The sequence below is a fragment of the Diachasma alloeum genome, unplaced genomic scaffold (genome assembly GCF_001412515.2).
Source record: "Diachasma alloeum isolate Michigan unplaced genomic scaffold, Dall2.0 Dall_scaffold_00379, whole genome shotgun sequence".
Taxonomy (NCBI): Eukaryota; Metazoa; Arthropoda; class Insecta; order Hymenoptera; family Braconidae; genus Diachasma; species Diachasma alloeum.
Window position 1 is genome coordinate 851,691 of NW_021680518.1, and position 20,333 is coordinate 872,023.

The 20,333-nt window shown below is 35.2% G+C and overlaps 3 protein-coding genes across 4 annotated transcripts; 2 read left to right on the forward strand and 1 right to left on the reverse strand.

Moving 5' to 3' along the window:
* Positions 1-365: 365 nt before the first annotated feature.
* On the forward strand, positions 366-11,608 carry LOC107041801 (WD repeat-containing and planar cell polarity effector protein fritz). Of its 2 annotated transcripts, none has more exons than XM_015262548.1 (13): positions 366-1,010; positions 1,114-1,243; positions 1,843-2,214; positions 2,750-2,850; positions 4,021-4,135; positions 4,455-4,664; positions 4,980-5,254; positions 5,621-5,829; positions 5,937-6,230; positions 7,105-7,782; positions 9,217-9,809; positions 11,154-11,286; positions 11,388-11,608. In XM_015262548.1, exons 1-13 carry the CDS (start codon positions 928-930, stop codon positions 11,474-11,476), a joined length of 3,282 nt encoding a protein of 1,093 aa, XP_015118034.1. In that variant the 5' UTR covers positions 366-927; the 3' UTR covers positions 11,477-11,608. The 2 variants fall into 2 exon arrangements, with proteins under 2 accessions (XP_015118034.1, XP_015118035.1); XM_015262549.1 differs by having other exon boundaries at positions 7,144-7,782.
* Positions 10,998-14,309, reverse strand: LOC107041804. The gene is made up of 4 exons (XM_015262556.2): positions 13,430-14,309; positions 13,232-13,306; positions 12,480-12,613; positions 10,998-11,944 (listed from the first exon to the last, which is right to left on the reverse strand). The coding sequence occupies exons 1-4, from the start codon at positions 13,451-13,453 to the stop codon at positions 11,656-11,658; spliced, it is 522 nt and encodes a 173-aa protein (XP_015118042.1). The 5' UTR covers positions 13,454-14,309; the 3' UTR covers positions 10,998-11,655.
* Positions 14,310-14,408: 99 nt separating this feature from the next.
* On the forward strand, positions 14,409-20,207 carry LOC107041803 (protein immune deficiency). Its single transcript, XM_015262555.2, has 4 exons — positions 14,409-14,572; positions 18,393-18,685; positions 19,221-19,558; positions 19,836-20,207. The coding sequence occupies exons 2-4, from the start codon at positions 18,403-18,405 to the stop codon at positions 19,971-19,973; spliced, it is 759 nt and encodes a 252-aa protein (XP_015118041.1). The 5' UTR covers positions 14,409-14,572; positions 18,393-18,402; the 3' UTR covers positions 19,974-20,207.
* The last annotated feature ends 126 nt before the right edge of the window (positions 20,208-20,333 follow it).

Genomic DNA, 20,333 nt, shown 5'->3' on the forward strand with positions numbered 1-20,333 from the left:
TGCATTGACGATTTTTTCTTAACTCGCAAAAATCTTCAAACAATTTGCTACCGATTGGTGATAAAATTTTTTGGAAATAATGAAATAGGGGGGATACCGCCTTTTTTTCAGGGGTGATTTTTCAAAAATTTAATTTTAAAAAAAGTACTAACTAGCAAATGTTTTTTATTAGCTCGCAATTTTCTTCAAAACTACTTCAATGAGGAAAAAAATAAAAATTTGGAATATCTATACATGAGGGGCTAATTGATCGGATCTCTTTTGTGGAAAATGGAGTGCGTGACCCCCTGCTGCCATCTAATTCAGCCTTACGAAAGTTTCTAAATTATTTTTTTGCGCTCTATAAAAAAAGGGATCAGAAAAAATAGTGGAATTTCCACTAAAAATCAATCATCATCTTCATCATTTTTCGAGCATTTATAATTGATTTTCAACTCAATCGGACTAAACTATCAATTGTTTAAGCCCTGCTTCCCCAAAAAATAGAAACATGACAACGTGTATAATTCTAATATCATCTACCCGGCGACTCATGCGCTTTTCGGAGTCGTCTAATATTTCAGTTCCCCTAAGAAAAAACAGGAATTATTACAATAATCAAAAATTCCACAGTTGATATGAGGAATTTATGCCAAATAAAGATTTTCGAAGGGAAATGCAATGATTTTTTGGGATTCTCTGAGGTTTTTGTGGATTAAATTGAGTTTTTAGATTTTTATTATTTTGGATTTACTCATAAATTTCGCTGGGGTAGGTTATAAGGATTTTTAGATTTTCAGGACGCAACAGACACTGCTACTTCACAAACACCTGTTGTGTACAAACATAACCTCCAGAAGCTCCTGTTGACACCAAAAATGCACCTGCGGACATGAATTACGAAGACTGAATCGTTTCTCTAGATTTAGGACAGATGAAGGGTTAATTATGTTCGCTTTGTTGGGTGACATCAAGCTCTGGAGCTGCGATGATAATATTGATATCCAGGACACCGATTTCGGAGCATTCAGGTGCTGAATTTAATCGACAATTGACAGTTACAAATGGAATAAATTAATCTCGTATTTTTTTAATAATTTTTTTTAAATGTTTCTGCACTTTTTTTGTATTTAGGTACAATGACAGAAAGACTGATGGCCTTTACGACGAGGGAAAGAGGTCATACTGCAACAATCGGGGGATTATTCATACTCCAGTTAATAAAAAAGGAAAAAAATTGAAGGACGGACTAAAATATTTGGAGGTAATCCCCCAAAAAATGTAATTATTATAAAACTGCAGAAAATTCGTGGATTTTTCAATTCTGAAAAAATCAAATTACATTTAAATTATAATTTTCTCATTGTGTTGATAATTATTTTCACTTGTTTATTAGTTAATAGTAATTATAATAAGAAAATTATCATCTAGTCCCAACTGAATTTTTTAGAATCAAACAAATTAATTCCATTAAGAGAAAAATCCATTGATGATAATTATTAATATCACAATGACAATTATTAATAATAATGATTATTATTGAAAAAAATTGGAAGATAGACTGAGAGATTTCGAGATAATTTTCAAGAGAATATGAATATTATTTTGAAACTTGTGAAAATGAGCAGATTTTTTAATTCTCAAAAAACAACTGCAATTAAATTATAATTTTCTAATTACATCAATAATAATAATAATTTATTTAATTCATTGATGGCCATTGTAATTAGAAAATGATAGTTCGATTGTGATTGGGTTTTTTTTTAATTGAAAGAACTAATTCCACTAAAAAAATATTGACAATTGTTATTTCACTCATTCTCGCGATAAATGAACAATTAAAAATTAAGTTATGAATTTCAGGAACAACTGAGGGATCACTCGATAATTTACTCCGAGTGGCACGACCAGAATGCCCTAGAGCTGATGCTCAACACCGGTTTACTGATCTTCATTCAAATAAAAATTCCAACTGGTGACATCGATAGAATCGGATTTGACAAGTACCTAGTGGGAAAGGTCCCAGACCACCTCTCAGATGCTGTCATCACGAGGGAGAATCTAGTTTGCACTCAGAACGACAGTCAAGTCACAATTTTACACTTTACGAAGTCTAAGAGGCAGGGTTTCGAGAAGATCAGTAAATTAGAGCCCAAACTGGTGACTGTGGAGCTCTCTGGACCCAGTGGGAGGAGAATCGAGAAGAAAATTCGAGTCAATCGAACTGGAGATTTAGTGAGGCCCAAAAATATTCTGATTTTGTAGGGAAATGGAGAAATTCACGATTAAATCTAATTTTTCATCTTGGCAACGAGCGATTTTAACAGAAAATGTTGGAAAATATTTTTTATGGAGAATTAAATACTCTAAAAAAAATTTCTCGGGATATTTTTTCACAGATTCAGAGCTATTCCCAAAATTCTCTGAATGATTTCTGTTATTGTGCAATTATCACCGAAACAAATCGATTTATCAAAAAATGGGAGAAAAACTTTTTTGTAGCCCTTGAAATTCTCTGCAAAAAATATTTTGTCTCATTGTTCTCTAAACCCACTGGTTTCAAAGATATTCGCAAATGAATTATCGAGTCTTTGTTTTGACAATCTCAAAATTTCAAAAAGTGTCAAAATTTCCTTTGAAAATCCTTCATTATCGAAATTATCAAACACATTCATAAAAATGAGAAAAATTCACTCGTTTCTTTATCACTTCCAGGATAAAATCTTCCATAGTCCTTTGATAAATATCCTTTGATGCATTGATTCCACAGATCTTAATCTGGTGGAAATCGACGAGCAACGAGGTCTATCCATGGAGTCCAGCGATGAAGGAGCACGACAGAGCAAATGTTCATCTCTATCGTCTCAGGGGGTGAGTTCTACCCCTCGTCTCTCTCACCCCCTCGCAATCCGCTCTATTCTTCGCCAGATGTGCCTCCCACTTGTCGTACTGGTACTTCGGTGGTGATGATAGCTCTGTTGCTATCTTCCTGGTGATTGTCAAGGGCAAATCCCATGTTCCCTAGTTTTAAAAACTCATTTTCAGTTTTAATCAGCAAAACATTTTTTTTCAACTCAAAAAATATTTCTAATTGTCAAAAATGAGTGATTTTTTCTCATGTTTGACGACTAATATTTATAATTTCATTTAATCATTGCTAAATTATTAAATTCCTGAGAATTAAATTAATTTTTGATGATTTAGAAAAATTTTTTATGCATCAAAAAAATTTTTTAATCATAAAAACTGAATTTGTAATTATTAGGACCTCTTTTTGATGAGTAAAAAAGATAGCTCCGTTGCTATCTTCCTGGTGATTTTCAAGGGAAAATTCCATTTTCCTTAGTTTTAAAAACTAATTTTCAACTCTAATCCTAAACAAAGCAGTTTTAATCAGCAAAATATTTTTTTTCAACTCAAAAAATATTTCTAATTGTCAAAAATGAATGATTTTTTCTCATTTTTGAAGACTAAAATTTAGAATTTCATTTACTCATTGCGAAATTATTAAATTTCTGACGATTAAATTAATTTTTGATGACTTAAAAGTATTTTTTATGCATTAAAACATTTTAGTGATTTAAAATCATTCAATTATTTAATGTTTTGATTATTAAAAATATTTTTTTATGCATCAAAAAAACTTTTTAACCATAAAAAAATCATTTTCAATTATTAGAACCTCTTTTTGATGATTAAAAAAGTTTTTAAAAATTGAATTTACCTTGAAATTTCCCCATGGAGAAGCCTGTCTCCTTTTAACCCCTGGCAAGAACCTCCCAGAGTCATCAACCTGAACCTTCGTAGTACTGCAGTGCCTGTCAGGCCTCTTGGGATGCCAATTTGGCACCTGCCAATTGCACAGCCTCCTAGGCTTGAAGGCATCCTCAGTCCAGTGTCCATGCCAGTGCTGGGACATTTCTCCCAATTCCTCAATTGTGTTCCCTCGCAAGTCACTTCTCCAATTCAGAATCCTCTCGATGATGTTTATTACGTTGTCATGGGGATCGAACTTCACTAACCGATCAATTTTCGTTTCAGTGTCAAGTTCGAATTGCTGTGCTACATCAAGACTGAATTCGATCCTCTGTGCGTTATTTTCAACTCGAGACAGGAAAATGTTCTGCATTCTGTCGAGCAGAAAGTGTCCAGGAAGGTAGTTCTATTAAATTAATTCAATTTAATGAATTCAATGAATTTTTTTGTTCTGTTGTAATTTTTTTCACTTGAGTTTTTCATTGATACCTCGTAATCGAAGAGAGATAGCAAATTTTGTGTCAAAAGCTTTTTCGTAGCAAATTGAATTCTCTACAAAAAATTTCTTGACAAAAATTTCGCTATCTCCGTCAGGTTTGGCGATATTCAACAAAAACTAATGTCATTCCACAGATTTTGCACTGAATTAAAATAAGATTGTCTTGTTTTCTCCGATTGTTTGCTATGAATTGATGATTCTGGTGAATTGGTGTTTCTAGGGGGAAGTTACGATCGAATGGCAGACGTATCAAGTGTCCCAACAAGATAAACTGCAGAGGATTGAAGTGGTCTCGATTCCCCTCCCGACGCACACAAGCTGCTCTAGATTCTCACCAAATCAGGATATGCTCCTGCTCTGTTGTATTGATGGATCCATCACCCTCCATGATCACACGAAGGGGACTAACGCCAGTGTGAAAGCGGGATTTGTGAGTAAAATCAAGACATTGATAAATTTTTCATTAAATTCATAAATTCATAAAAAAATAATTGCAATCACCAACACATCTTTTAATCATCGAAAATGAATTCTGAATCATTAGAATCTTTTTTGACGACGAAATGTGTTTTGATGATGAAAAACCATTTTTTCATTTCCGAAAATATCTTTCTGACATTAAAAAATATTTTTCATCATCCGACAAAAACTTCTAATCGTCAAAAATGAATGAAAAATATTTTTTAATTCGTAAATTGAATTCTTTAATTTTGGGATCATCAATAATTAATTGTTTATCGTTCAGATACCAACATTGGCATCTTGGCACAGTGACAGCTTTATATTCACGGTGGGAAACGAGAGGGGACAGTGTCAGCACTACGACATCTCCCTCTCCTGCATCAAAACCCAAATGTTGAATGAAGAATCGACTCAATCAAATATACTCGATTTCTCCTCGTACTTCCGAAGTCAACCAGCACTCCTGCAAATATCCTGGAGCAAGAAACTTGACGACGAGATTTATTACAACGATCGATACAAAAATAGAGACTCTCTACTTCTTCTTTCGTTTGAGAGGTAAAAGATTACTGCATTCGTCAGAATTTGTCTACAATGGAGTGATAATTTATAGGAATCAATAATAATAATGTTATTACTATTGTTACCACCGTAAAAAATTGATGATTGATAATCCCTTAAAAAAAACACGTAAAGTTTGTGAAAAAGTAATGAAATTTACAATTTCATTGGATATCCAATGGAATGGACTCTGAGATTTAATTTGATTTTTTATTAATTGATAACTCAGAAATAGATTAAACTGAATTCACTTGATTTACAGAAATTTCTGGAGAATTATTGACCTGAAATTAATTGATTTTTTCACAAATTTGGGAATAAATAATTAATAGGATTGATCTGAGTCTTTAATATAATTTTCAGGGGTCCTCTGGGTGTCATGAGGATCGTTGGAGGCAGTAATTTAACAGGAGATGTCCTAGTCTTCAAATACCTCAACTTATCCTCGCCAGATCGTGCAACTTCTCTTCTCTTATCCATGAACTGGGACAGCCATTCCAGGATTTGCATGCACTCGTTGAATCAAATCCTGAATCATCTCTTTAAACTTCGATTGGTGCCGGAACGTGAGAGTGAGTGGAAGAAAAATTAATCCCCATGATTCAGATGTTTTTTTTTAAATTTAAAAAACACTTCAGAAAATGAATCCGTAGATTAATTATTGAAAATTTAATTGCAGGTTTGATTCAGGATGCACTGGGGAGTTTTCACGTCCCAGTGCGTCCGATAAGTCAAGCTGTGGAGGACGAGTATGGGGATGAGATCAGGGACCTCACGAGGAGATTTTTCCATCACTTGATGCGTTATAAATTATTCGAGAAAGCTTTTAGACTGGCGATCGATCTAAATGATCACGATTTGTTCATGGACATTCATTATTACGCACTCGTTGTCAATGATCTTGAGATGGCGAGGGCTGCCAAGGAGAAGGCTGAACTGGTGCTGAGTAGATCGAATAGTTGTGCTAGTTCACGTAAGCAAATCTTTTATTTACTCCATTTTTCGTGACTGGTTAATTTTTAATGCAAAATGTCTGAAGACATTTCTCACTGGAAATTTTGTATTAAAAATGTCTTCTGAAATCTCCTAAAAACCCTCATTAATGAGACAATTTAACATTTGATTCAACAACTTTGGAAGAACCAAAGATTCCTGAAGATTTTCTCCTTTCACATCATAAAAATTATGCAAATTCAATCACAAATTAATTTTACCATTTTGTTTTAATGTCTTCATGTATTGACGACAGTTATTTTTTTCAAAAAAAACTTTATTTTTCATGACTCTTGCATTTTTAAATTGTCTTGAGCAAAATTTAATTCAGGAGAAAATACCAAGACATTTTTTTTCATGAACAATTCTCCGCAAAAAATGTCTTCTGACATTTTCTAAAACCCCTCATTAATATCAATTCAACATTTAATCCAACAACTTTGGAAAAACTAATCATTCCTGAACGTGTTCTCCTTCACATCATGAAAATCATGAAAATTCAATCAATCAATTCAATCACAAATTAATTTCACCATTTTGTTTTAATGTTTTCATGTATTGACGACTGTTTTTTTTTGCAAAAAAACTTTATTTTTCATGACTCTTCAATTTTTAAATTGTCTTGAGCAAAATTTAATTCAGGAGACAATATCAAGACATTTTTTTTTCACTGAAAATTGTCCACAAAAAATATCTTCTGACATTTTCTAAAACTCCTCATTATTATCAATTCAACATTTACTCCAACAACTTCAAAAAACTTGATTACTCCTCAACATTTTCTCCTGTCAAATTACAAAAATTACGAGAAATTAATCAATGCCTCCACCGAATTAATTTCAATGCTCCAACAGATTCCACTTGCTCAAGGCCATCATGCTCCCTCTGTTCAGACTCGCCGAGTGACAACGAGAGTGAGTCCTACACCGATGAAAGTGGCAGTGACTCCCCCTGCAGAAGATCAAAAAAGTTCACAAAAACCCCAAGCCTCTCCCAAATTCCCCCTCTCCCAATAATCACCCCAGGCGCCTTCACCCCTGTTCCCCAGATCTCCACCTCCTTCAACGATCCCCCCTCCCCCCAGACATACCTCAACATCCCCTCGAACCCCTTCGACTACAAATTCCGAGAGATCAATCCCACGTCAGTCTCTCAGAGCAAAAGTCATTTTTCGAGGATGTCGACTTCCTCTACTCCTCCGAGCAAAAACAACTTCTCCAGGATGTCCACGTCATTCGGGAATCTGAAGATCAGTGAGCTTCAGGGTATCAGGGACCCCACCTTCAGGAGAGCATTCTCCAACGATCGATTCTTCCCATCTGAGCCCCAGATAACTGATAAAACTGGCTCGACACTGGAGGAAGTTATCTCTGTAGACATTCCCAATTCCATTGAGTACTCTTTCATGAGCATCGATACGAACCTCACGAGTACGTCCTTCATTTCTGAGGATAATTGCTCCTCAAATGTTCCCAACTCTACGATAGCTGAAGAGGAAGAACCAAAAAATCCTGGGAAAAGCCAAGAGTCAGGTACAGATGATGAATTATTTTGCGTAAATCAATATCGAAACATGTGTTGGGAAATGAGTTCAAGTAAATAAACGGTTTTTAGGGCCCGGGTGCACTATCTTTCGAATGTTATCTCGATTTTTTTTATCTTTCGTAATCCAAAATTGTCAAAATTGTCAATTGAGTGGTACATCGTGTAGAAATTTCCAAAAATTATGATAGAATGATAAAAAAAATAGAAAAAATTCTGAACTTTTTCGAAGAGCATTTTTAATTGAGATTCAGAATGAGTTGAAATAGTGGAAATTACAAATATCTGATTCGCTGTGGCAAATTATCTATTAGCTGTCATTTTCCATGGTGGATAACAAAACACTAACTCCTCATGGGAAGTGACAGCTAGGCAAATTGAGATACCTAATCTCAATTTTCAAAACAGTGGTATGTAGACATCTGCCATTTTTATGTGATAAAAGTGTGATTAAAAAAGTCTCCAAAATATTACAACTTTTTTCAAAGAACCTGTTCCGTAATAAATGTCTCTGTGCAGTGTGGGAAAAAATTTACGAAATCAGCATTCCCCCTGCATGATATTGGGTGACAGGCCGCCATTTGTCACCCTAAATCAGATACATTTTTCAATTTCTTGTTATTCAACTTATTCTGTATATAAATTAAAAATGCTCTTCGAAAAAATTGAGAATTTCTTCTACTTTTTTTTGATTATTCATTCATAATTTTTCAAAACTTCTGCATGATGCAGGACTCAATTGACAACTTCAGATGACGAAAGATGGAAAAGAACATCGAGATAACGTTCGAAAAATAGTACACCCGGGCCTTAAACAATTTTTTTTTCTCTGAATAAAAGTAATAAGGCATGGAAATCCTTGCGCCATGAATTCTCAACCAAAAGCGGATGAAAAAATCTGGAAGATGACTTAAAAAATTTGTTCATTTCCTAGAAACTGGATGAAGTGGGCTGAGGGTGATCTGAAGAAGATAATCAACTTTATTAAATACCTAAAAATACGAGGTAGAGACGCCGCCATCTTTAAAACCCCTTTCCACAGAGGGAGGGGCTGTCAAAGCAAGATGGCGGCCTCACACCTGTTGACCACCTCGTATTTTTGAACATTTTTAAAAATTATTTGTCCCTTTCAGATCATCTTAGACTCATTTCATCCAGTTTCTAGAGACTGAACAAATTTTTCAAGCTATTCTTTCAATTTTCCCATTCCCTTTTGGCTGAACATTCATGGCGCAAAGCTTTACCCGCAGTTCAGTAGTTTTCGTTACTCCCAAGGTTTCTTAAAAATAAGAAAAAAAAACAATTATTTAAGGAATAGTTTTTTCACTCCCAGAAGCTCTGAAAAAATACAAAAAAATTAAAAATAAAATCTTAAAATATTCATCAAAGACGAATTCCCATGAAATGCTAATTTTTCCTGTTAGTGCACCTCTTCAACTCTGAAAACCTCGTATCGACCTCCTTCAACGAGGACCCAGACGACGAAAACCCCGAGGACGACGATCACTCCGAGAAGGACACAAGTGCCACCAGCATCGAGGTGCCCCCACCCCCAGAGATGACCTCATCCCTCGCGAATTACCTCAACAGTCTCCCCATGAAGAACCTCCCCATCTCCAGGAGCACCCCAGGCCTCTCCGACATCGACGAACTCATCAGGTTCTCGACCCGGGGGACCCGGGGTATCCAGACCCAGTCGTCAGTCTCTGCAATTCTCCAGAGCAGGGGGAGAAACAATTTCGGGGGGAGTGGGACCTACAGATTTAATTACGATCTCGGGGATGAGGCCATGTTCTCTGGGAGTTGTGAGGACCTCAGAAGGGGCGAGGGCCAGGTCTTCGGGGGGTATCTGAAGGAAAGGGGGAGAGGGGAGAGAACAGAGAGGAGAACTAAGGCCGATGGCAACTCCAATGTCCCCCCTCTTCCTGTGGTGGGCGGCAAGGGGGTGGAGGGGTTCGGAGAGAGGCCCAAGGTCAAATTCTCCAACACTGTGACACACATCCTAGTGCCCGGAAGTGTGAGTTCAGATTTTTACTGGAGAAATTACCAGTTTTGGTATATTTTGATTATTATTGAGGCATCAATTTCTCAAACTTCGCCGTCTGCTTTTTTGTTCTCAATTCGGCGGAATGGATAGCCGGTTCATATCAGTAGCGAAGTGGTAAAGTCAATTTTTACTATTGACACGTTTTGAATGAATATCTCGGAATCTAAGGGAGATGGCAAGATTTTTGTTATAATTTTTTTTGTAGAGCCGATTCAGTGCCACAATAAATATAATCACGAAAATGTCACTATCTCCCTTAGATTCGGAAATATTTCTCAAAAACTCAACTGGGAGATAAGTCGACTTAAGGCCCGGGTGTACTATCTTTCGAACGTTATCTCGATGTTTTTGTTTCATCTTTCGTCTTCTGAAATGGTCAATTAAGTCCTGCATCATGCAGAAGTTTTGAAAAATTATGAATGAATAATAAAAAAAAGTAGAAAAAATTCCTAATTTTCTCAGAGAGCATTTTTAATTTATATACAGAATAAGTTGAATAACAAGAAATTGAAAAATGTATCTGATTTACGGTGACAAATGGGGGCCTGTCACCCAATATCATGCAGGGGGAAGACTGATTTCGTAAATCTTTTCCCACTCTGCACAGAGACATTTATTACGGTAAAGGCTCTTTGAAAAAAGTTGTAATATTTTGGAGAATTTTTTAATCACACCTTTATCACATAAAAATGGCAGATGACTACATACCACTGTTTTGAAAATTGAGATACCTAGCTGTCACTTCCCATGAGGAGTTAGTGTTTTGTTATCCACAATGGAAAATGACAGCTAATGGATAATTTGCCACAGCGAATCAGATATTTGTAATTTCCACTTTTTTCAACTCATTCTGAATCCCAATTAAAAACACTCTTCGAAAAAGTTCAGAATGTTTTCTATTTTTTTATCATTCTATCATAATTTTTGGGAATTTCTACATGACGTACCACTCAATTGACAATTTTGGATTACGAAAGATGAAAAAAATTCAGATAACATTCGAAAGATAGTGCACCCGGGCCTTAAACCGTTTTACCAATTCACTACTGATATGTAATACGATCAAGTGTGCTCCTCAATCATTTTTATATGGCAACTCATCGAGATAATTGCACTTTTATTTGATAATTATAAGCATATTAATTGAGTAAGCAAATTCAATTTTGATATTATTCAGACTTGTGTTTACTTTCACAAAAAAACGTATAAAAAGTGTTCAGTTACTTATGGCACAGAAATTTATATGAAATGATTATTCCAAAAAATCAAATTATTTTTACGATTATAATTACTGGTAATCAATAATTGATTTAGGGACAGGGTTATAGACCCCTGCAACGTCCAGTGACTAAGCTCCACCCCATGGACCCCAAGAGGGAACTAGCAGAGAGTCTCCCGCTCTGCCTAGGAAACGAGGACTACCTTAAGGACTTCCAACCCCTCTCAAGTAATTCCTCTCTAAATAATCTCAAAAATTCCTGGCGAAAGCTCAATTTTTCAGACTCTGATTGATGTAATTAAGCTTCATAGACTTGATTTTAATTCCAGAAGACTCTGGGGCTGAGGAGAAACCGAAAGAGCCAGTGAAGACAGAGGAAGCAGCGAAAATCAAAGTCGTTCACTTCGGACTGTTATAAAACCCCAATTAACGAATTAATTATGGTTAATTAATTGTCATTATCGAATTCCGTCCAAAACTGAGAGATTGTTCCAGATATTTTTTATACTTTTATGTGGAAAATTAATAAATTTTCCGACTTTTTAATCAACTTTTGACCTTTATAAATTTGTTTTTTTCTTTTTCTAATTAAATCGATTATTTTTTGGGCTTCCGTATGCTCTCAAGTTCTGTCTTCAAATCCAGCAATTGTTTATCTGGGACGTAACGTAATTCCTCCCTCTCTGGCTTCCACTCTAGGACGTTCAGGGTGACACCCTCTGGAAGGGCTGCCTCCAGCATTCTAACGTAGACTGGAAATTTTGGGGATGGTAGGTCACTGATGAGAATGTTCCTCTCGTAGCAGTGGAGGATGTATTCTGCCTCGGCGACCGTCGATCGGGGCTTGAATTTCTGGATTTTTAGGTCTTGGGCGGGAATGGCATAACTGCGATAATAAAAACATAATTTGTTGTTAATTATTACTGGAGGATTTGTTTTTAATGGATTGGAGACGAGAGATGCATGAAAAAGATTTAGCTTGTTTTATTTTTGGGAATATCTTCAGAAGGAGTCAATTTGGAAAAAAATGACAGAAGAGATTTTTTGTGGGAAATTTCATGGGCTACAAAAAAGGTTTTATGACAATTTTTGATAAATCTGATCGGTTTGGAGATATTTTTAAAATCACATTGACATGATTTTTTGTTAACTCTATTGGTTGTTTAGAATCTGTAGTTTTCAGCTAATTATCTCATTAATGAATGGAATTTCGAGGACGTGTTGTAAAATATTTTTTGTGGGGAATTCCATAGGCTACAGAAAAGTTCTTATGGCATTTTTTCATAAATCTGATGGTTTCAGAGATATTTGAAAAATAAAAAATAAAGTTTTACTTATTCCATTAATTTCTGGAAATCTACTGATTTTCTCTCCATCTCCTTTCAATAATCACAATTAAATCATCAATTTTTGTACATCACCTATTATCTATCTCAAAATCCATATTAACAGCGATAATATGCGCCAATTTCTGATAACTCTCTAGAACAGGAAAATCGTATCCCCTCATCCTGATATTTACAACGGGATACTGTGGAATTTTTGGTTTCATTGTCTGAAAATCCAATGAGAACATGGAATGAATTGAATAAACAACGAAACCTTGATTAACGGTGTCATTTCATACATAAACAATGAGGACACGTATGAAAAAATTCAATAGAAAATCTAGCGAATTCGGTAGAAAAGTCTATTGGAATTCTATAGGAATTCTATGGAGTTTCTATAGGATTTCTATTATAATTGTATTAAAAAATTCGATTTGTTTTTTGCGCTGATGCTATCAGATATTCGATAAGACAAAACTCAATAGATTTCGAGTTTCTCTTCGAATTTTTCTCTTTGATTTTTTCTATTAGAAATTATTGGGCACAGATTTTCCAACTTTTTCCGCTGGATTTTGTTTTGTTTGCGTTACAGAATTCGAGTGGAGAAAACTTGGAAAATTGATGCCCAAGCATTCTTACAGAAAAAAAATCAAGAGAAAATTTCAAACAGAAATTCGAAATCTATTGACTTTTTCTTACCGAATATCCAATAGAATTAGCGCAAAAAACAAATAGAAATTTCCAATAGAAATCCTATAGAAATCCAATAGAATTTCCTAGCGAATTCGTTAGGTTTTCAATTGAATTTTTTCATGCGTGGAATTACAAAATAATAGAGCACTCACTTCCAGGTAATCAGGTGTCCACAGGCTGTAGCACCTGGAGATGATTCCAGACATCAGTCCTCTGGCCTCAATCACCTGTCGACAAGCCCTCATTCATCATGAAAATCAGCAAATGAATAAACAAATCATGAAACCCCACGATAATTGAGGTTATTCCCTAATACTTTCAATTTTCTTCGGATAAAAACATCGAATTACCTTTTTCGAAAGACACCCCATCATCTTCCCCCTCTGGACTCCCCCCGCACTCCCAAAAATATTCAACAATTATGAATTCACGAGAAAAATGCGGTAAAACAAGTTATATTTTATATTGATAACGTCAACTCCGGCGGAATGAAACAGATCACGTGGGCACAGGTATCAACAGGGTGGGGGTTAATTCCAGATTTTTAAGGCCTCAATATCTCTGGAGTGAACGATACGAACGGGACTATTTTGGTCTTATTTTGAAGTATGATGAAAAATATTGGGAACCAGGTGAGATTTTTTCAATTTCACTCAGCCAATCCTGAGTTGTTGACAATTACAGACCGTCATTTTAACGTGGTTTTCCCTATGGCTGCTTTTATCATCTTCAAAATCGCCTGAACGAACGACACGAATGGAAAAATCTTAGTTGTATCTCAAAGTGCATAAAACAATCTTGAAAATGAGCTCAAATTTTTTAAATTCAACTCAGCCAATCCCGACTTATGAACAATCAAAGTTCATCTTCTCGCTCCATTTCGCGATTCTCTTGCCGATTATCACATTTTCAACATCTGTAATTTCCTTTGAGCTGACGATCCGAATAAAATCCTTTTAATCTCATCCCAAAGTGTATAAAAAAACTTTTAAAATGAGCTCAAATTTTTTGAGCTCGACTCAGCGAATCCCGAATTATTAGCAATCAAAGAGCATTGATTTAACATGGTTTACCCTACGACCATTTTTATCATCTTCAATATTCCCTGAACAAACGGTACGAATGGACAAAGCTCAGTCTTATCTCAAAGTATATAAAAAAATCTGCAAAATGAGCTCAAATTTTTTCAATTCCACTCAGCGAAACTCGAGTTATCACCAATTAAAGGCCATGATTTTTGTCTCTGCCACTTCCATCTGCAGGGAAATCGTCGAAACACATCAGCGAATTTCACGATCATTTCGTTTTATTCTTGCCCCCAGTCCCGCCTCGACTCCGCGAGTTTCCAGTGCGACTCGCGATTTCGCGAATGACTGATAACTCGAATAACTTTTCCCGTTAAAATAACAACAGCAATCACAAACTGTTTATCTGGGATTAATTTCTCTAGTGGAGAACTGGATTGAATTCGTTGATTGATCACTTGTTACAATGTAAGTTATATCTATCACCTTTGAAAATTTGTTATGCATGTGTTGTCTCTTGTGTACTTGATACGCACATTAATTCAGGAGCTTGCCCTCATTACCACGTTACAATTATTAATTAAATTATTGAATTGGTTGAACTATTTCGAGTGATTATGAGTCAATTATAAGTCAATTATTCCCGGGAAAACTGGTGATTCAGTTGATTAATTGCCAATTAGAACGAGTAATTAAGTCGTAATCTCATGGATATTTCCATGTTTCCACAGTTTCTTTCAAGTGAATGAAGGATTCTCGTGATTTAGAGGGAATACCTTCATATTTTATTATATTCCATCATCTCCGATGTTTTATTTTAATTTCGACTCTGCGTCACATAGTTTTCGATGAATGGAAAACCCGGGAGCAATTATTTATCTACTTTTTCGCATATTTTGTTAATTTTTTTTTCTCCATTCGATTCTCTCGCGGCCATATGTGAAGAGCACGAAATTTACAAATGTTCTTCAATTTCCAATGATCATTTTTCAAGTCTATTGTTATTTTTTTTGTTTAATAGCATAAATTGAAGAGGAAATGACCGATTTTTTAATTGATGAAGTCGTGAGTCTCTTCCATTAATAAAAATTAATTAATTATTACTTATTATTATTCTGTAAATAATAATTAACTAATGCGTTAATTTACCGATCATTGTTTTTCATTCTTTATCAATTTTTATTTATGGCAGTGTTGACGAATTCTCGAATGATAATATATCGAAGATGAGGCGGGAGACAAAATCAGAGGAACTGATAAATTCAACATTTCAACAAATTTTTTCAAGTAAAAATGAAAAATTCTCGGGATTTAGAGGGAATTGATGGAGCGATTGTTATCGATGCCCTCAACTATTCGGGAATACCTTAATATTTTATCATATTCCATCATCTCCGGTGTTTTAGTTTCAGTTTTTAATCTGCGTCACAGAGTTTCCGATAAATGGAAAACCCGGGAGCAATTATTTATCTACTTTTTCGCATATTTTGTTGATTTTTTTTCTCCATTCGATTTTCTCGCGGCCATATGTGAAGAGCACGAAATTTACGAATGTTCGTCAATTTCCAATGATCATTTTTCAAGTCTATATTTATTTATCGTTATTTTTTTTGTTTAGTAGAATAAATTGTCGAGGAAATGTCGGATTTTTCAATTGAAGAATTCGGGAGTCTTCATTAATTATTTTTTGTAAATAATAATAGAGTAATTAATGATTAATTAATGCGGTAATTTATGGATTATTGTTTTTCATTATTTATTCATTTTTATTCATGGCAGTGTTGACGAATACTCGAATGATAATATATCCAAGGTGGGGCGGGAGACAAAATCGAGGGACTTGATAGATTCGATGATTAAATAATTGGTCAGGCCTCGTGTCGTCTCCGGAGATAACTGATATTCCATTCTCCTCTTTTTTAACAAAGACAATGATAAAACAATTGATCATCCAGGTTCTTATCACCAGTAATCATTTCCACATTCATATTCTAATCAAAATTAAATTGAAATAATTCGGTTATTAAAAACCCTTTTCCATTCAGTAATTATTCAATCCTGTCTTCTTAAGACAATTATAAAACAATTGATCATCCAGTTTCGTATCACCAGTAATCATTTCGACATTTATGTCGCGCCGTGCAATAAGCATTCTGCACGACTTGACATAAAATATTATAGAGCACTCGGTAATAAATTTCGAGGCGAGGTCTGTACACACATTCGTTGAAAACGAAATTTGTGCCCTTGTACTCTAATGTACTATTATATTCTAATTAAAATTAAGGCCGGGTGTACTACCTTTGAATGTTATCTGGATTTTTTTTATCTTTCGTAATCCAAAATTGTCAATTGAGTGGTACATCATGTAGAAATTCCCAAAAATTATGATAGAGTGATAAAAAAAATAGAAAAAATTCTGAACTTTTTCAAAGAGGGTTTTCAATTGAGATTCAGAATGAGTTGAAAAAAGTGGAAATTACAAATATCTGATTCGCTGTGGAAAATTATCTATTAGCTGTCATTTTCCATTGTGGATGACAAAACACTAACTCCTCATGGGAAGTGACAGCTAGATATCTCAATTTTCAAAACAGTGGTATGTAGTCATCTGCCATTTTTATGTGATAAAAGTGTGATTAAAAAATTCTCCAAAATATTACAACTTTTTTCAAAGAGCCTTTACCGTAATAAATGTCTCTGTGCAGAGTGGGAAAAGATTTACGAAATCAGTCTTCCCCCTGCATGATATTGGGTGACAGGCCCCCATTTGTCACCATAAATCAGATGCATTTTTTAATTTCTTGTTATTCAACTTATTCTGTATATAAATTAAAAACGCTCTTTGAAAAAATTGAGAATTTCTTCTACTTTTTTTATTATTCATCCATAATTTTTCAAAACTTCTGCATGATGCAGGACTTAATTGACAATTTCAGATGACGAAAGTTGAAAAAAAAAACATCGAGATATCGTTCGAAAGATAGTACACCTGGGCCTTAAATTAAAATAATTCGGTTATTAAATCCCTTTTTCCGTTCAGTAATTATTCAGTCCTTCTTATCAGTTAAAAATATCATCGATTGATCATCGACGTGAATAGGAATTCATGTTTATGAATAAATCGAAGGAGAAAAGCGCAAAAAGTTCAATTCTCTGTTTGGAAAAAATGAAAATAAATAACATAAAAAATAAGGAAGTGAATGACAGATTGACAAATGAAAAAAAAAACTGTATTTCTCAGTCATTATCAGTCAAACCACGAGTGCAAATGAAGATAGTTCACGCTTTCTTTATCAAACGATCCTCTCCTCTCTTTTAACAATTCTTTTCATTTGCAACTGGTTTTCGCTTTCCGGAAAAACCCGGCTGCGTATCAAACGATTGCAATTTCTCGTATTCGTTCACACACACACACCGAGTCGAAGCGCGGGTCCTTGATGAGTTGGTGGAGGTCATGGTAGCGGTTCGGATGACGATCCTCTTTGTGTTCGAACACGTACGAGTGCGACAGGTTCATTATCATATGAATTATTACTGTTGTGGGGCTTTCAGGCATTTTTCATTGGGATTATTCATGAATTACAGTTCGAGGAAGAAGGCATGAAGTCTGGAGAGTTGAAGGAAATAGTGAAGATAATTTTCCAAAGCCTGAATATTTTTTTTGTTTGAAAGCTAAATGAAGTAAAAGTCGATTGATTCAAAGAATTGATTTTTCAGTTTTTGGAATTGTGTGGTTATCTGGGGAAGGAGTGGTTTTAGGACAAAAAGTCGTAAGAGATCATTTGTAGATAATTCGATTTTCCACAAAAAATTTCATATGACATTTTCCCCTAAAATCACTCGTTCTTGAGATAATTGACATTTAGCGACTTCGAAAAAAGACTCTTTGTGCTGAACTACTTTACCACAAAAATTAATTTTTCGTGGCTAGAGAATAGTTTTAGTGACTCTAGGAATGTACTTATCTCCTAGTTTTATGTTCACGTCTATTCTATGTTTTCCTCTTGAGAAATAATAAATAAACAGCAGTAAGCCAGAGTTTTCCTTATTGATGGGACTCTAAGTGATAAAATTAGGAGATTATTTTAAAAATATCTCTTGGTCTGAAGGAGATGGCAAAATTTATGTGGAGATTTCTGCTCTAGAATATCGAAAAAATCCGCTATTTTCTATAGATAATATAAAGAGATCTCTAGATTTCTCTTTGCAATATTCTAATAAAAAAACATGAATCGAGGGATTTCCGGGAATCCACATGATCTTGATAAAAAAGCATTATTTTTAGATCGGGGAAAATGCCGATTCTCGCGGAGTTATCCCGCCGGTTACACCTGTTGACGACGGACGCCAAGCCCGACCCCCCTCGAATACACATAAATGATAACACGAATAATCTCGGGCCGAGATTGAGCCCGAAATCAGCACCACCGACACCGGAAGTCGAGAGGACGGATGAGAGTAAACGGGATAGACGTAGTTCGATGCCAGAGGGATCTTCCGATAGTGAGAAAGATCGAAGGAGTTCTCCAGAGACGAAGAAGACTCGATATAAAACGAAAAGCCATAGTATGAAAAATGGTGAATAAATTTTTCAATTGTAAATTTTCAAAAAATGATGAAAAAATCTGAGAGAATTCACTCATTCTCTAGGAATTGAATGAGACGAGTTGAAGTTGATTTGAAGAGAACAAATAATTTTTTTTAATATTCAAAAATGCGAGGTGGTCGACAGGTGCGGGCGCCGCCATCTTGCTCGGATGCCCCCTCTCTCTCTGCAAGGCTCATCAAAGATGGCGGCACCCCACCTCGCATTTTTAAACATTTCTTAAAATTATTTACCCTCTTCAGATTACCCTCAACTCACTCCATCCGGTTTCAACAAAATGAACAAATTTTTCAAGCCATCATTCATAATTTTTCACCCCCTTCCGGCTGAGAGTTAATGCCGCAAAGTTTTCCCCGCACTTCAACATTTTTTATTGACCCTCGAGACCTCTCAATCTCTTAATATCATATTCAACCCATTAAAAAAAATCTAAATCCTCATTTAATTAATCAATGATTAATTTTATCAATCAATAACATTAATTAATCCTCAATTTAATTAACCCAGGACAAACGGCAAACATCGTAAACTACAACATCGTCAATTCCAGTGGCGTAAAAATAGGAGGGACGACGACGTACGTGTGCAATGTCAACCAGTACCCAGGGAGCCCCCCGAAGGAGCCCAGCAGCCCTGGGAGGACTTCCCCTAAACCCAAGTGTGCACCAATGCCCGAAGAAGTCGAGTCCCTATGGAGGGAGAACAGTCCCCTGACTCTCGAAGACATGTTTGTGATAAAGACACACCTAGGGCGGGGCTGGAAGGACGTGTTCAAGGGTTTGGGATACTCCGAGGGACAACTGCAGCAGTTCGAGGAGCACCACAAGGATAAGGGCTTGGACGAGGTAATTAAGAGGATTTAATTAATTTTTAAAGAGTTAAAATCCACTTTCATCAGAAAAAACAATCACTGAATTTCGTATTGAATTTGTTTTCTCAATTCTCTCAGTAATGAGAGGGTTTAGAGGGAAATATTATAGGACATTTTTTGTTGGAAATTTTGTCAGCTACAAAAAAGGTTCAGAGCGATTTTTCGATAGATCCAATAGTTTCCGAGATATTCCCGAAATAAAGTCGAGAGATTCTTTGTTGTCGACAATTGTTCATTCAATCATGTTTTAGGTGATTTATCAAACATTACTGGACTGGAAGCAGTCATCGGGGAGCGAGGCGAGACTCGGAGTCCTCATAAAAGCCTTGTGGAGGTGTCAGCAGTACGACTGTGCTCGGAGGCTAGTCCAATCCCACAAAAATCTCTGAGTAAACATTCCCAACGTGAGGCGCCCACTTTTCACACTTGTGTCACCTCAACTTATCGTCTGATATCGATAAATGATCGATAATAATTAGTAATCGTTCGAAAATCAATCATTAATCTGATGGAACACTTAATTTAATCAATTTATCTTGATTCGTGATTGTCAATTGGAATTGCTCGACTCTTGTTACCGTTTGAATATATTTTTATTGAGTAAACGTCTTTTTTAAATCGTGTCTACATAATTTTTTATTCAAAAATATAATTTATCATTAGAAGATACGAAATATTAATTCAGAATATTTGGTCAAATTTTTGTTTGTAGTTTAGAAATCAAAAGTGAAGTGATCATACAGTTTTTC